The following is a 14762-nucleotide window of genomic DNA, read 5'->3' as shown; positions in this document are numbered from 1 at the left end:
GGTTTTCGTTGAGGGTTCCTCATCATAAAAAAAAAAAGCCTAAGGTTCTTACCTGTTAAAGGGTATAACAGTAATTCCAGTGAGGATTTTTAGAATTTAAAAAATGATGAAAGCGGTGCCATAAATCAACCCGGAAAGCTTTACAAGGAAATGGGATTATTTTTCATTAATTAAGATTATAATCTGATTAAGGAAAATACGGTCAGTGCGGGCAGAGGGGCAGATGGCTATAAATATTCGTCTTCCCTCCCGTTTCGATTTCACCATCACACTTTCGCTCTCTCGCTCAAACACATAAGGCAAGAAGAAGTAGAGCTCAGAGGCCTCCTCTCATGGCGACGAAAGTCTACATTGTGTAAGTGTTCCTTTGCGAGTCTTTCTCTGCGAAATTTCGTCTCATTCTTCCCTTTCCTTTGTTTCTGTTGGATGGATCGTCTTCTCTGGATGCTTTTGACTATGATTTCCGGGTTTTTTCGTTAAGAAAAAGCCGATCTTTTGTAGGATTTGTCTCTGAGATCGAGATCTGGATTTTGTGAATTCTCTTGATGTTTTTTGACGAGTTTCGGTGATTTTTCTTGTTTAGTAGCGGAAGATGGCGAGTTTGCTCTGTTTTGGAGTGCGATCGGCGGGAAATTTGTCGCATTTTGAAAATTTGATCCTATTTTGTGAGGATTTATGGGGTTTTCCCCTTTATTTCAGGATTTAAACCATAGATCAAACATTTCACTGTTTTCTATTTGCAAATTGATGTCTCCTTTTGTTTCGTTTGCGTTCTATTTTGCCTTTTATACTTTCGCAATTGGTTTCTTCCGATGTCTTGCGGATTTGCTACGTAGGATCAACATATACTCTCTCGTTTTTTCTTTCTGTAGCATTTCCAGGCCTTGCCTGGATACCGTGTTGAAATCCTTTCTGGTTTGGTAGATTGGATACATGAACGCTATACATCTTTGTAGAGTTCAAATTTGAGACGTTGATTAAAATCTATTGACAATGTGTGGACATTTCATAGAAAAATGTGTAAAAATTTGACCTTTGTTACAATGTTCATACATAAATTTTATAATCGGTGTCTCAGTATCCATCATTGGAAATTTGCTACTTTTTTGTTCCAAATTTAAGTCCCTTTGTATTTTACATAGGTACTATGATGCGTATTTCATCATTTATAATGGGAGTTCTGAACTTTTGTATTGTGCTTTTACATAATATACATAATTTTTTTTGAATGAAATACTTTTTTTCCTCCTTTTTTTGGGACACAGTTGGAGAACTCTTTTTTCTTTTCTTCTGATTTTCTTTTTTTTCCATGCATTGATTTGTTTGAGTAAGCGTTTTTGAGCTTTAGGTGGATGATTAGTTCACGATGAAAAAACTTTAGCTTTTTTTCACTAGTTCATGTCTCCAATTACTGCAGAGTGGTTTGTCCTTTTTTTTTTAAAGGCAAGCTGGGGTTAGGCAGACTCCTACCAGTTATACAACTATACCATTGGGTTTTGAACCTGCAACGTCCCAACGCAAAGTGACAGTGCACAAGCTGCTCCTACCAATCAAGTGGAGCCCCTGTTGGTCGTTTATTCATTGTAAATTTGGAGTTCTATGGCTTTATTGGTTGAACAACTTCGCACAGTATTGAGTCTGTGGGGCAAAGCTGCATCGTCGTCTTCTTTCTCATTGATGCTGCTTTATAAATTATTGGGAGAAATGTTGGTGGTTTACTGATTCTTTTTCCTTTTTCCTTAAAAATAAATGAAAATCCCTGATTAATCTGTACTTGTCTGATGGGTGTAGATGTATTATAGGTTGCCAATTTATTGCTCTCGAATAATAAATCATCTTCTGCAGAAGAAAACATATCAAATTACTTTTATCGTCATCCGTCAACCTCAGGAGTTAGGTCTTTGGGGTCCACGTGGGAGGTTTGGTGAGGATAAAAATGTCCTTTAAGCAGCAAGTTTCTGGATTCTTTGACCGGCTGCTCGATGCCCTGCTTCTGTTTTTCCCCATATTCCTTGCGAGACGGTTCGTAGGTTCCCTTCAAGTTTGGCGCCTTTATCCAACATCGAATTGGAAATCCTAACTCTACTGTGTGGTGACTTGAAAATATAACCCTGCTTTTTACCCTTTTTTCTTCTATACATTTGCAAACCATATAAATATTAAAAGTGGTCAGAATAGATTCGTTACTTTGTAAGTTGTAACATATACGATGTACCATGAGTCTCTTTTCTATAAGTCCAGAACAGCAGGATTATACTGGGGATGGCATTTTGGAGTGTCTTGGGTTGATGTGTTGTCGACTAATATTTGACCAACTGTTTTCACTAAGCCCTGATCTGACCATTGTCTTTCTATGTCGCTCTATGAGTCAGGATATAACTTTCCTAGCTGTATACTTTAGGTATCTAGCTTGCCATTATCTGCGATTGCCACTCTAAGTGGTATTTTTTGTAAATATAGGTTAAGCTATTGAGATATATAATTAAGCTTGGCATGTGTGGTTCACCCTGAAATCCTTTAGGTCATGTGCCTTCATGCAATTCGCTCACTGCTTTGCTACTGCCTGTTCATTGAAAATTGAATCCTAAGTTAAGAATGCATGTTTTGCACATTCTTCTTGGTCTCTAAATATTCTTTGTGCTTCCTTTTATATGTTGATCCTGATAGTATTGAATTGGACTCCTATTTTTCAACTAAAGTTTTTGAGATTTCGCTACTCCATTTTGTGATATTATATCTCCTACAGTAATCCTTCCATTATTAAAACTTAATTGCAGTCCTACTCTTATCATATCCACAGTGCTTGATTCTCATGGTCTCATTCTTAGCCAATGTTACACTCAGACTGATGAACCTGACCTGGCATGAGCTTTTACTTAAAATAGTGCCTCTGTTGACTTAATGAATGGTGTAACGTTTTCCATGTCATGGATCCTAGTGGCCCAAGAACTTCCCATGGACTCAATTGGGTACCTGGTGTCAAGATCTTATAGAGGTTTCTGGCAGACTTATCATAATGATGTTCTTATTGTTACTCTCATGCAGGTACTATTCTATGTATGGCCACGTTGAGAAGCTTGCTGAAGCAATCAAGAATGGTGCTTCATCTGTCGAAGGTGTGGAAGCCAAGTTGTGGCAGGTAACTCATAGTGCCCAAAAGGAAAAGGCTAATAAATTATTAAACAATTGTATGTATGGTTGAGTTCACATTCAGTTAATTTACAGGTTCCAGAGACACTGTCAGAAGATATTCTTGCTAAGATGGGCGCGCCACTGAAAAGTGATGTGCCAATCTTAAGCCCCAGTGAGCTTGCAGAGGCCGATGGGCTCATATTTGGCTTCCCAACTAGATTTGGGATGATGGCAGCTCAATTCAAAGCTTTTCTTGATGCAACTGGAGGGTTGTGGAGGACCCAACAACTCGCAGGCAAGCCAGCAGGCATTTTCTACAGCACAGGATCACAGGGTGGTGGGCAAGAAACTACAGCGTTGAGTACCCAGCCCTTTTCTCTTAAACTGTCATGTCAAATATACATCTAATCAAATATTCAACCGCTGGACATCGATCTTATCCATCACTTCATTTACTCTCACCTAACTACAGAGTATTTGCTTTGCATCTTGATACGCATTAGATTACCTCCTTTGTTTCACCTGCTAGGTAAAATCTAGAGGATGTATAAGAAGTAATCTAGAGGAAATGTGATTCAATCTTCCCACCAGATCTAATCCCCAAAATTATATTCTTCATATAGAAAAGGAATTGGTGAATAATGGTGTCTGCTTCCTGCTCAAAGTTGATGTAATACTTTGCAAGAAAATTACAAGATGTGTTGGGAGAGAAAGATTCGGTAATGCAGCCTTTATAAGGGGGAAGCAGTCATCTGCTGAACGCTAGATGGATCCATAATCGCCGTATCGATGCACTAACCGAATACAAATTAATATATTTAGCGCAGGTTGTAATATAGGAAAATTTAAATAAAACAAACAAATAAATGATTAGCCTGCTCATCTTAGAGCTAGTGATCTTTCTTCTCTGTTATCTCTGGACTACATTCTGTATTTACTGAAGGTTAATTTGCCTGATACATGAAGGATGGCTCGTTCTTGTATGTTTTCTGCTGTTACGTTAAAATTTTCCGCTTCTTAGTGCTGTATCTGTTTCATCTAGTTTTATTATGTACTTGTTTATGCAGATTGACAGCGATCACTCAGCTGGTCCATCATGGAATGATATACGTACCCACCGGATACACATTTGGAGCTGGTATGTATGAGATGGAGAAGGTCAAGGGTGGCAGCCCTTATGGTGCAGGCACCTATGCTGGCGATGGTTCCAGACAGCCATCTGAGCTCGAACTTGAACAGGCTTTCCACCAGGGCAAGTACATTGCTGGCATTGCAAAGAAACTCAAGGGAGCTGCTTGATTCTCAATATGTTTGGGGATTCTATTACAAAATTATTCCTTCATTGTCTGTGAACAGTTCTGGTTATTTTTTGAAGCATAAGATGATTTGTGTTTTCTAATAGATATGTTGCTGTTTTTCGTGGTAATATTCTTTTGGTTGTATTGTTTTCTTTGAGGGCACGTTTTAGATTTAGAATATCGAGCGACGCTGGGAAATTGAAGAATGTTGATTTGATGAGAAGGATAGTGGGAGACTTTGGGGAAAACTATGCGTGCTTGGGAAATGAAAAAAAAATTATCCTGCTTTCTGGCCTTGTGTTCACCGGATCCAAAAGAGAGTGATGATGGAAAAAGCTCAAATGGCACTTCTTCAGAGGCTTTTGGAACTCTGAAAATCGCTGTTCCCCTTCAGAAAGTTGCCACCGGGCTTGAACTTTCTGACGCATGCAAGATGGACGATCATTGCAGCCCATAAGGAATCAAATCAAAAGCGAAAAACCAAAGAAATCAGCAAAAAATGGAGAAAGAAGCAGAGCAAACTGTCTGTCAATATTTTTATTCACATACAATAAATAGGTTAGGTCCAGAAAGAAAAGGAATCCAACAAAATCTCTTGTTGGAAAACTATGGCCTGCTGGGGGTAAGCACCACACAAGCCATATATATAGTCAGTGACCAAAGCCTTCCAACTCCTGGGCCAGCAGACTCCGTGATCTCTGCATCAATTCTGGGCTCAATCTGAGCATTAGGACGCAGAACTCCATCTGGTTGAGAGCATCATCACCGTCCAAATCTCCCTCCCTCACCATCCCCATCACCTCCTCATCGCTCATCCCCTTCAACCCCAACACCTCCGCGTTCCTCTTTAGGCTCTCGAACGTGATGAGACCTCTCTGCGGGTCCATGAGCAGGCTGAACCCATTGCAGAGCTCGCCCATCAGCCCCTCTCCTCCCAACTTCTCTGCCATCACAGGCAGGAAATCTTCGAAGTTCTCCACCACCTTTCTTCTTTCCATTCACCAACAAGAAGCTCAAAGAGAAAGCAGAAGAGACCACCCTCTCTGTTACTGAAGAGTGTTCACGAAGATGAAAGAAGCAAAAAAGGCTCTGTTTCTTGAAGAGACACGAAGAGAAGAGGTTTGTTAAATAGGAGAGGGAAAGGTGAGGTGTGACGAATCTGAAACGTGAGTGCTTCTGCTTCGAGGAAGTTGCTGGGAGACGAGGCGGTTAGTTTGTGAAGATGAGGACGCAATGGCTCTTGGTTTGGCAAAAGGTGGGTAAGAGAAATTTCCAGGACAGGCCGTCCAACCAATTAGTGCTGTCAACGGGTCGGGTTTTAGTTCGGACCCTGGTGAAATCAGACTCAAACCTGATTTGAGATACTAATACCGAGTCCGTACCCTGGCCCGATCGAACCCACCATAAGAAAAACCATACCCAAAATCTATAAGGATTTAATGAACCCAACCCTGTAAAATAAAAAATTTTATATCTTTTTTTACATTGAAAATTTGCAGATCTTAGTCTGAACTTGGGTTGGGCTTGGGTCTTGTATGAAATTTCACAAATCATACCAGGCTTCATATATTAATTGGACCCTTCGAGCTAAACCCTGAACATATAAGGTTTGGCAAACACAACCCATTGACACCCCCCTACAACCAACAACAAGGATAGTCACATTTTCACCTATAGTGTGGACTGGTCCTAACTGTCGAGAGCATCCGGATTGACTGCAACCTATAAGATCCTTTATTGTAGGATGAAATCCTTTTTAACAATAGTGACAAATATTCCTTCATGGTTTGGGAGTCCGTCGGGATAAGGATGAGCAGCGATCTAGCAAGTATGGCATTAGAGTGAAATTCCTCCATTAACTGTAGCAAGTTCCCCTTGACGTAATCACATGTTTCTAGGGGTGTCCACGGGTCGGGTTTGGTTCGGACCCAAGTGAAACTAGACTTGGACTCGATTTTTGGGTATGGTATAAGGTTCAAACTTGGGTTTAATCGGGTTTACTCTAAGAAAAACCATACCCAGACCCGATAAAAACTACATAAACCAGAGCCAGATCATACCCAGTAAAATCATATTTTTTTATCATTTTTACATTGAAAAATTACAGGTCTTAATTGGAACTTGGGTTGAGTCCTGGTCTGGTATAAAATTTTACAAACTATACCCAAGTCCATGCATTAATAGGACCTTTGGGTCTGAACCCGGGTCTTAATAAAAAGTTCCAATTTATCATCATACCTGGACCCTGTAGGGTTCGGTTCTAGTCAAGTCTGGGTAAACTGGACTAGTTGACACCCTTACATGTTTCCTGGAAAAACTCCATGAAAAACCTGTCTAAGCCGGGGAGTCTTTCCATTCGACAAAGACTAGATCACTTTTTTGAGCTCCTCTAATAGAATGTTCCCCGTGCGAGCTGCCCGAACACGCTACGCCAAAAATAGTAATTAGCGATGGCCCGTCACAAAAAAGTCTTAATGGTGACGGCTTGAGCCGTTACCGATTTTATTAAGTGGTGATGGCCCTGTTATCTGTCACCACTTAATACATTTGTTCGTTAAAAAGGGAAAAAAAAGAAAGAAAACCCACCATTCTTCTCCCTCTCTTTCCCTTTCATTTTTCACAAATACAAACCCACCTTTCCTACCACCGTTGGTAACTAAATAGTAACTGAAACTTTTCCCAAACTCTCAACCCTCTTATTTTTCCTCTTTTAAGCAACCTCTTAAAAGACTCATCTTCAACCTTGAGGAGGTAATGCAACCTCAACAACCCCCCCCCCCCCCCCATCTGTGATCAACTCCTTCTAGACTCTTTTATCTGCAACCTTGAGGAGGTAAGGCAAAACTCTCTCTCTCTCTCTCTCTCTTTGCAAACTTATTTGCTTTACATGAGAACTGTTGTTTGCAAACTTATTTGCTTTACATGAGAATCAGACCTCCTTCCTCCAGGCCTTCGCCACCAGACCTCCCTCTGAATGTGGGCCTCTCTCCCTCGAAGCCCTCGACAATTTTCCCGGATGCGAGTGGCAGATCTTTGAGGCATCACAGGAGGATTGCAGAGAATGGTTACTCTAGCGGCTCGATATGTGATGGTGTTTTCGATTTAGTTATTAGACCATCAATAAAAGCTCAACATAACCGTCAATCTGATCTTAAGGAGATTACTATAAAAAATAATGAGATATTTTCACCAAAGTCTAAGGATATGCTGCAGGACGATAAAGGAAAATCATATGGTGATAAAGGAAAATCAAAATATGATCTTAAAATTAAGGATCTAAAAAATAATTGTGATATATTATATAAACTATGTCCAGCAATGGACATGAGATCCTATTGTAGACGTTGCTTTATGCTGTGGATATAGGTCCATTCTTCAAGACAGAACCACATAACTCTGTTTTATGTTCAGATAGAAGAGAGAGAAAGAAGCTTGCATGATCTTTAATCTTCTTGATTCTGTTCCTTTAACATGGTATCAGAACCTGCGATGGCGTGCTGATTATTCTAAGCATCCAAATTGCTTCTTCTTACTATAATTTGTGCTGGTTTCTCGTCATCAATGATTGTTCCTCTACAACTTCTTTTGGATGCTACCATGGCTGATCAGGGATCAGCAAGCAATTCAGGTGTTATTCCTTCAATCCTATTTCAAGGTCTTAGTTCACCTAACAGTCTACAATACTTCTTATCGATAAAATTGTCTGGCGATAATTACCTAATCTGGGAATCATAATTTCTTCCCATTTTACATTCATATGATCTGGTGGGATTCATCGATGAAACAAAACCACATCCATAAAAATTTATAGAAGTTGACAAGGTGCAAAAATTAAATCCAGAGTTTGTTACTTGGACTCGTCAAGATCAAGTCCTCTTAAGTTGGATTTTGTTGTCCTCGACAGAACAAGTTCACAACCAAGTTATTGGCTTGCGAACGTCACATGATGTCTGGCAGGCATTAAAAGAGGCATATACCACACGAACCCGATCTAAAATTCTTTAATTGAAATCTCAGTTGCAGGAATTAAAGAAAAGCGATAAAAGTATAAGTGATTATTTCAAGCATGCGAAACTTTTATCGCATCAACTTGCTGTTGTTGAAAAACCGATAGATGATGATGATATGGTAATGCATGTTTTACGTGCTCTTCCTAATGATTATCTTGTATTCAAAACTGCCATTAGCACAAGAGTTGAGCTGATCTCTCTCAATGAAATCTATGGATTGCTGTTGATCCAAGAGTCTCATCTTGAGCACATGAATAACAAGGTTGATGAATCCTTGTTACCTGCGGCAAATATGGCTCAAGGTCAGAAAAATTCAAATAAGCAAAGTTATAGCAAAGGTAAAAACTATAAGGGAGGCTATTAAAATAAAGGAAAAAAATGGTGAAACAATAATAAGAATCAGAACAAAAATCAAGAGAAAAATTAGGTTGTATGCCAAATTTGTGACAAACCTGGGCATGCATCAAAACAATGCCGCCAGATTGTACATCTGCTTCAAAAATCAGATTCAAGACCATAAGTTTTTTCTACGACAACCTCTACTGGAGATTCAAACGAAGAAAACTGGTATCCAGATTCAGGTGCCTCTCACCACATTACCAATAGTCTGAGCAACTTATCGATTCAGTCTTCATATCAAGGTAAAGATGATGTGCGAATAGGTAATGGTGCTGCCCTTCCTATTTCTCATATGGAGTCTTCTATTTTTCAGCATGATAAACACCATTTCAAGTTTAAAGATATTTTACATGTGCCAAAAATAAAGAAAAATTTATTATCTGTGCAACGATTTGTCAAAGATAATGATGTAAGTTTTGAATTCTTACAATCTGCTTGTTAAGTTAAGGATCACATAACGGAGGAAGTGCTTCTTCAAGGGCAGAGTAAAGACGGGTTGTACAAGCTGCCACCGTTGCATACTAATGACAAAAAGGAGGTAAATATTGAAGAGAAGACCACCATAAGCACATGACAATAAGCACATGACATCAATGACTTGGGCATCCTGCTCTAAATGTCATTAAATCTATTCTGAATAAGTTTGAACTTTCTTATTTTCCTGAAAATTTTTGTATGTGTGATGATTGCCAGAAAGGGAAGCGCCATAAACTTCCCTTTGAACATAGTTTATATGAAATAAGATATCCTCTTGAGCTAGTCTATTCGGATGTTTGGAGACCAACACCAATTCAAAGTGAGAATGGATTCAAATATTATGGGATTTTTGTTAACGCTTATTCTCGCTTTACCTGGATCTATTTGCTTAAAAACAAGTCGGATGCTAAAATAAAATTTGTTCACACTCATGGAGGTGGTCAATTTTTGGGCATGAAAGATTTTTTAGAATCATGTGGTATAGGACATAGATTGACATGTCCTCATACACCTGAGCAAAATGGCTCAACTGAGCGTAAACATAGACATGTTATTGAGACAGGGCTAACAACGATGGCTCAAGCAGGAATTCCAAGCAAGTATTGGGCATATGCTTTTCATGCAGCAGTGTTTTTGATAAACAGGATGCCTACTTCCCGATTGTCAGGCAAAAAGTCAACTTAAAAAATTATTTAATCAGGATCCAAAATATGAGTTTTTAAGGGTGTTTGGCAGCCTATGCTACCCGTGCTCGCATGCCTATCGTTCTCACAAATTGGCCTACAAGTCTCAGAAATGTGTCTTTCTTAGGTATGCAGAACAACAAAAAGGATATTATTGTTTATCATTGGAAACAAGAAAAATATTTATATCTAGGGATGTTGTGTTTGATGAGAAATTTTTTCTATTTCTTCAAAAGCCTATATCTGAACCATCCAGAGTCTCACCAACACAAACTCTTAATGCTCATTCTATACTTATACCACCACTCCATCCCATTTTTGAACCAACCCAAGAAGAACCTCACACACCTACAACAGCTCCACACACGTCTACTTCCCCTGCTTCTCAAACGGACTTAAGTGCTAGGTCTCCCTTAGACAATCCATCCTCTCCTAGCTTGGGTATCAATCGTATTGTTGACCTAAATGAACCCACCTCTTCTACCCATCCGAGCATCCTATGGTCACTCGAGCACAGGATGACACCCTTAAACCTCAAGTTTTTCAGTCCATCAAATATCCTGTCCCATCGGCCCTTCTTGCCTCTCACCAAGTTGATGTAGAGCCTACCTCTCTCCAACATGCTCTTCAAGATTCTCATTGGCAGTCAGCCATGCGTGCTGAACTTATGGCCTTGGAACAAAATAAAACCTGGGTTCTTGTTCCCCCTGCTCCCCATATGAACCTTATTGGATGCAAATGTGTCTGCAAGGTTAAGATGGGTGTTGATGGTTCTCTTGAGCGTTTCAAAGCTCGCCTGGTTGCCAAAGGCTATGCTCAACAAGGAGTCAACTTCTTTGACACCTTCAGCCCATTGGTTAAACCAACCACTATTCGCATTGTTCTTAGTCTTGTTGTCTCCTTTAACTGGCTCATTCGTCAACTTGATGTGAATAATGCATTTCTTCATGGACATCTCCAAAAAATGGTTTACATGAGCCAACCACCGGGATTTACTGACCCACACTACCCTCATCAAGTGTGTAATTAAGTTACAGAGGGCACTTTATGGGCTAAAACAAGTCCCTCGAGAGTGATATTCTCGGCTTAGTTCTTATTTACTTCATCTTGGGTTCAAGGCTTCGCATATATATACTTTGTTGTGTACCTTTGTGGCCAAGAGACATGTGCTCTATATTCTTGTTTATGTTGATGACATTCTTCTCACTGGCAGTAACGTCATCTATCTACAGTAGCTTATTCCTCAACTTGTTCACGAGTTTTCACTCAAGGATCTTGGGGACTTACATTGTTTTCTTGGGCTTGAAGCTATGTGCACTAGGAAAGGGTTATTCTTATCTCAAAGCAAATACTCTATTGATCTGCTTCTTCGCACGTCCATGACTGCCTGCAAGCCTATTGCCACCCCATTGAGCACCTTTGCCTCTCTATGTGCTTTGGAAGGCCACAGTATGGACAACCCTACTGTCTATCACAATACAGTTGGTGCTCTTTAATATCACACTTTGACCTGACCAAATCTATTTTTTGTCGTGAATCACATCTTTCAGTTCATGCACAAACCGACGGATATTCACTGGCATGATGTCAAGCATATCCTTAGGTATGTCAAGGCCACCCTTGACTACGGGCTATTTATTTCTCCTTGAAAGCACCTCACTTTATCTGCCTATTTGGATGCTGATTGGGTCGACAATCCTGATGATCGAAAATCTACTGGGGCTTATGCTATTTTTCTTGGGCCAAATCTCATCTCTTGGAGCTCTCATAAACAAAATATTGTTGCCCGGTCCAGCACAGCACAGAGGCTGAGTATCGTGCCCTTGCGGATGGCGCTGCAAAAATTACTTGGCTTCGCTTTCTTCTCCAGAACTTGAAGTTTGACTTGTTTCTCCTCCTATCCTCTAGCGTGACAATCTTGGGGCTACATTCATGGCTGCTAATCCGCTTATGCACAAGCGATCCAAGCATATAGAAATTGATGTTTATTTTGTCTGAGACAAGGTGGCTTCTCGCCAACTTCTTGTTCATTATATCCCCACCTATCTCCAAAAAGCTGATCTCCTTACGAAAGCTCTCCCTGCCGATCGGTTTTCTTGTCTTTGGCACAAGCTTAATGTTCTCTCTCACCCATTCAGCTTGAGGGGGGATATTAGACCATCAATAACAGCTCTGCATAACCGTCAATCTGATCCTAAGGAGATTACTTTCCAAAATAATGAGATAATTCTACCAAAGTCTAAGGATATGTTGCAGGATGATAAAGGAAAATCATATGGTGATAAAAGAAAATCAAAATATGATCTTAAAATTAAGGATCTGAAAAAAACTGTGATATATTATATAAACTGCCATGTATGTCCAGCAATGGACATGAGATCCTATTGTAGACGTTGCTTTGGATGTAGGTATATTCTTTAAGACCGAACCACGTAACTCTCTTTTATGTTCAGAGAGAAGAGAGAGAGAAGCTTGCATGATCTTTAATCTTATTGATTTTGTTCCTTTAACATTAGTGACATCGATTAGGGACGCTCTGGTCCACGCGAGATCTAGAGCTCACAAATCACTTTGAGGTAATTGTTTGTTTGTTTTGATTCTGTTATTTTTTTTCCTCTTCTAAGTTGAAGAAACTTTTTTGCATTGGTACTTTTTTCTTTTTGTCCTTCAAAAAGTTACATATTGTTAGATGATTTGTGTTTTCTAATAGATATGTTGCTGTTTTTCCTGGTCATATTGTTTGGTTGTATTGTTTTCTTTGAGGGCACGTTTAGATTTAGAATATCGATTGACGTTGGGAAATTGAGGAATGTTGATTTGATGAGAAGGATAGTGGGAGACTTTGGGGAAAACTATGCATGTTTCGGAAATGAAAAAAAATGATCCTGCTTTCTGGCCTTGTGTTCACCCGATCCAAAAAAGAGTGATGTTGGAAAAAGCTCAAATGGCACTTCTTCAGAGGCTTTTGGAACTCTGAAAATCGCTGTTCCCCTTCAGAAAGTTGCCACCGGGCTTGAACTTTCTGACACATGCAAGATGGACGATCATTGCAGCCCATAAGGAATCAAATCAAAAACGAAAAACCAAAGAAATCAGCAAAAAATGGAGAAAGAAGCAGAGCAAACTGTCTGTCAATATTTTTATTCACATACAATAAATAGGTTAGGTCCAGAAAGAAAAGGAAACCAACAAAAGCTCTGGTTGGAAAACTATGGCCATCTGGGGGTAAGCACCACACAAGCCAAATATATATATATAGTCAGTGACCAAAGCCTTTCAACTACTGAGCCAGCAGAATCCATGATCTCTGCATCAACTCTGGGCTCAATCTGAGCATGAGGACGCAGAACTCCATCTGGTTGAGAGCACCATCACCGTCCAAATCTCCCTCCCTCACCATCCCCATCACCTTCTCATCGCTCATCCCCTTCAACCCCAACACCTCGGCGTTCCTCTTCAGGCTCTCGAACGTGATGAGCCCTCTCTGCGGGTCCATGAGCAGCCTGAACCCATTGCAGAGCTCGCCCATCAGCCCCTCTCCCCCCAACTTCTCCTCCATCACAGGCAGGAAATCCACGAATTTCTCCACCACCTTTCTGCTTCCCATTCTTCACCAACAAGAAGTTCAAAGAGAAAGCAGAAGAGACCACCCTCTTTGTTATTGAAGAGTGTTCACGAAGAAGGAAGAAGCAAAAAAAGCTCTGTTTCTGGAAGAGACAAGAAGATAAGGGGTTTGTTGAATAGGAGAAGGAAAGGTGAGGTGTGACGAATCTGAACGTGAGTGCTTCAGCTTCGAGGAAGTTGCTCGGAGACGAGGCGGTTAGTTTGTGTGAAGACGAGGACGCAATGAGCGTGGACGGGTGCTTAGCCAAGTGGGTGGCTTTGGTTTGGCAAAGGTGGTAAGGGAAATTTCCAGTACAGTCTGTCCAACCAACTAACTAGGGGTGTCAACGGGTCGGGTTTGGTTCTGTTCCAGGTGATATCAGACTCAGATCTGGTTTGAGATACTGATACCGGGTGCGGACCCTGGTCCGATTGTACCCACCATAAGAAAAACCATACCCGAAATCTATAAAGATTTCATGAACCCGATCCGGACCATACCCGATAAACTAATTTTTTTATATTTTTTTACATTGAAAAATTACAAATCTTAGTCTGGGGTGGGGCTTGGGTCTTGTATGAAATTTCACAAATCATACTTGGTTCTTGGATCCTTCGAGTTCGACTTGGATTGTAATCAGACCTTATTTATCACCAAACCCTAACCCTATAGGGTTTGGTAAGGGTTGGGTCTGAGTCAAACCCAACCCATTGACACCCCTACAACCAACAACAAGGATAGTCACATTAGAACCTAAAGTGTGGACTCGTCCTTACCGTCAATATGCATCCAGATTGATTGCAACATATAAGATCCTTTATCGTAGGATGAAATCCTTTTTAACCATAGTGACAAATATTTCGGGGGATTAAACACTGTACTCACCAAGGAAATAAGTTTGAATCTAAAAATTTTCATGGTTTGGGAGTCCTTCAGGGTGAGGATGAGCAGAGATCTAGCATGTGAGGAAGTTCCCTGTGCAAGCTGCTCGACCAGCCTCACAAAGGGATTTGAATGACATCACCGCCATATCATACTTGATTTCAACAATAGTTGAGAATTAGTCCTTAAAATAGTTCGAAGAACCAACCAAGATATCTGGCCCCTCAAATCTCTGACCCTCAATTACCATTGCTGGTATAGTGTTGATCCTTGTTCT

At 40.2% G+C, this 14762-nt stretch overlaps 2 protein-coding genes and 1 pseudogene across 2 annotated transcripts; 1 reads left to right on the top strand and 2 right to left on the bottom strand.

The window, feature by feature from the left end:
• Positions 1 to 263: 263 nt before the first annotated feature.
• On the top strand, positions 264 to 4558 carry LOC149823000 (putative NAD(P)H dehydrogenase (quinone) FQR1-like 1). Its single transcript, XM_089980476.1, has 4 exons — positions 264 to 355; positions 3046 to 3139; positions 3226 to 3488; positions 4200 to 4558. The coding sequence occupies exons 1-4, from the start codon at positions 333 to 335 to the stop codon at positions 4429 to 4431; spliced, it is 612 nt and encodes a 203-aa protein (XP_089836602.1). The 5' UTR covers positions 264 to 332; the 3' UTR covers positions 4432 to 4558.
• LOC149822999 (calcium-binding protein KRP1-like) lies at positions 4200 to 5899 on the bottom strand. Its single transcript, XM_089980477.1, has one exon. The coding sequence runs from the start codon at positions 5426 to 5428 to the stop codon at positions 5081 to 5083; it is 348 nt and encodes a 115-aa protein (XP_089836603.1). The 5' UTR covers positions 5429 to 5899; the 3' UTR covers positions 4200 to 5080.
• A 7214-nt stretch (positions 5900 to 13113) lies between these two features.
• LOC149822998 (calcium-binding protein KRP1 pseudogene) lies at positions 13114 to 13703 on the bottom strand (annotated as a pseudogene).
• Positions 13704 to 14762: the final 1059 nt, after the last annotated feature.

This window comes from Nuphar pumila, chromosome 11, assembly GCF_984573655.1.
Source record: "Nuphar pumila chromosome 11, dmNupPumi1.hap1.1, whole genome shotgun sequence".
Taxonomy (NCBI): domain Eukaryota; kingdom Viridiplantae; phylum Streptophyta; class Magnoliopsida; order Nymphaeales; family Nymphaeaceae; genus Nuphar; species Nuphar pumila.
The sequence above is the reverse complement of the archived record's forward strand: the minus strand, read 5'-3'. Positions and strand labels throughout refer to the sequence as shown.

Excerpts from the sequence above, each read along its gene's own strand:
- LOC149823000 (XM_089980476.1), top strand. The coding sequence starts at position 333 with ATGGCGACGAAAGTCTACATTGT. Across the intron at positions 3,140-3,225 it reads TGGAAGCCAAGTTGTGGCAG|GTTCCAGAGACACTGTCAGA; the intron begins GTAACTCATAGT and ends GTTAATTTACAG. Across the intron at positions 3,489-4,199 it reads GGTGGGCAAGAAACTACAGC|ATTGACAGCGATCACTCAGC; the intron begins GTTGAGTACCCA and ends TTGTTTATGCAG.
- LOC149822999 (XM_089980477.1), bottom strand. The coding sequence starts at position 5,428 with ATGGAAAGAAGAAAGGTGGTGGAGAACTTCGAAGATTTCCTGCCTGTG.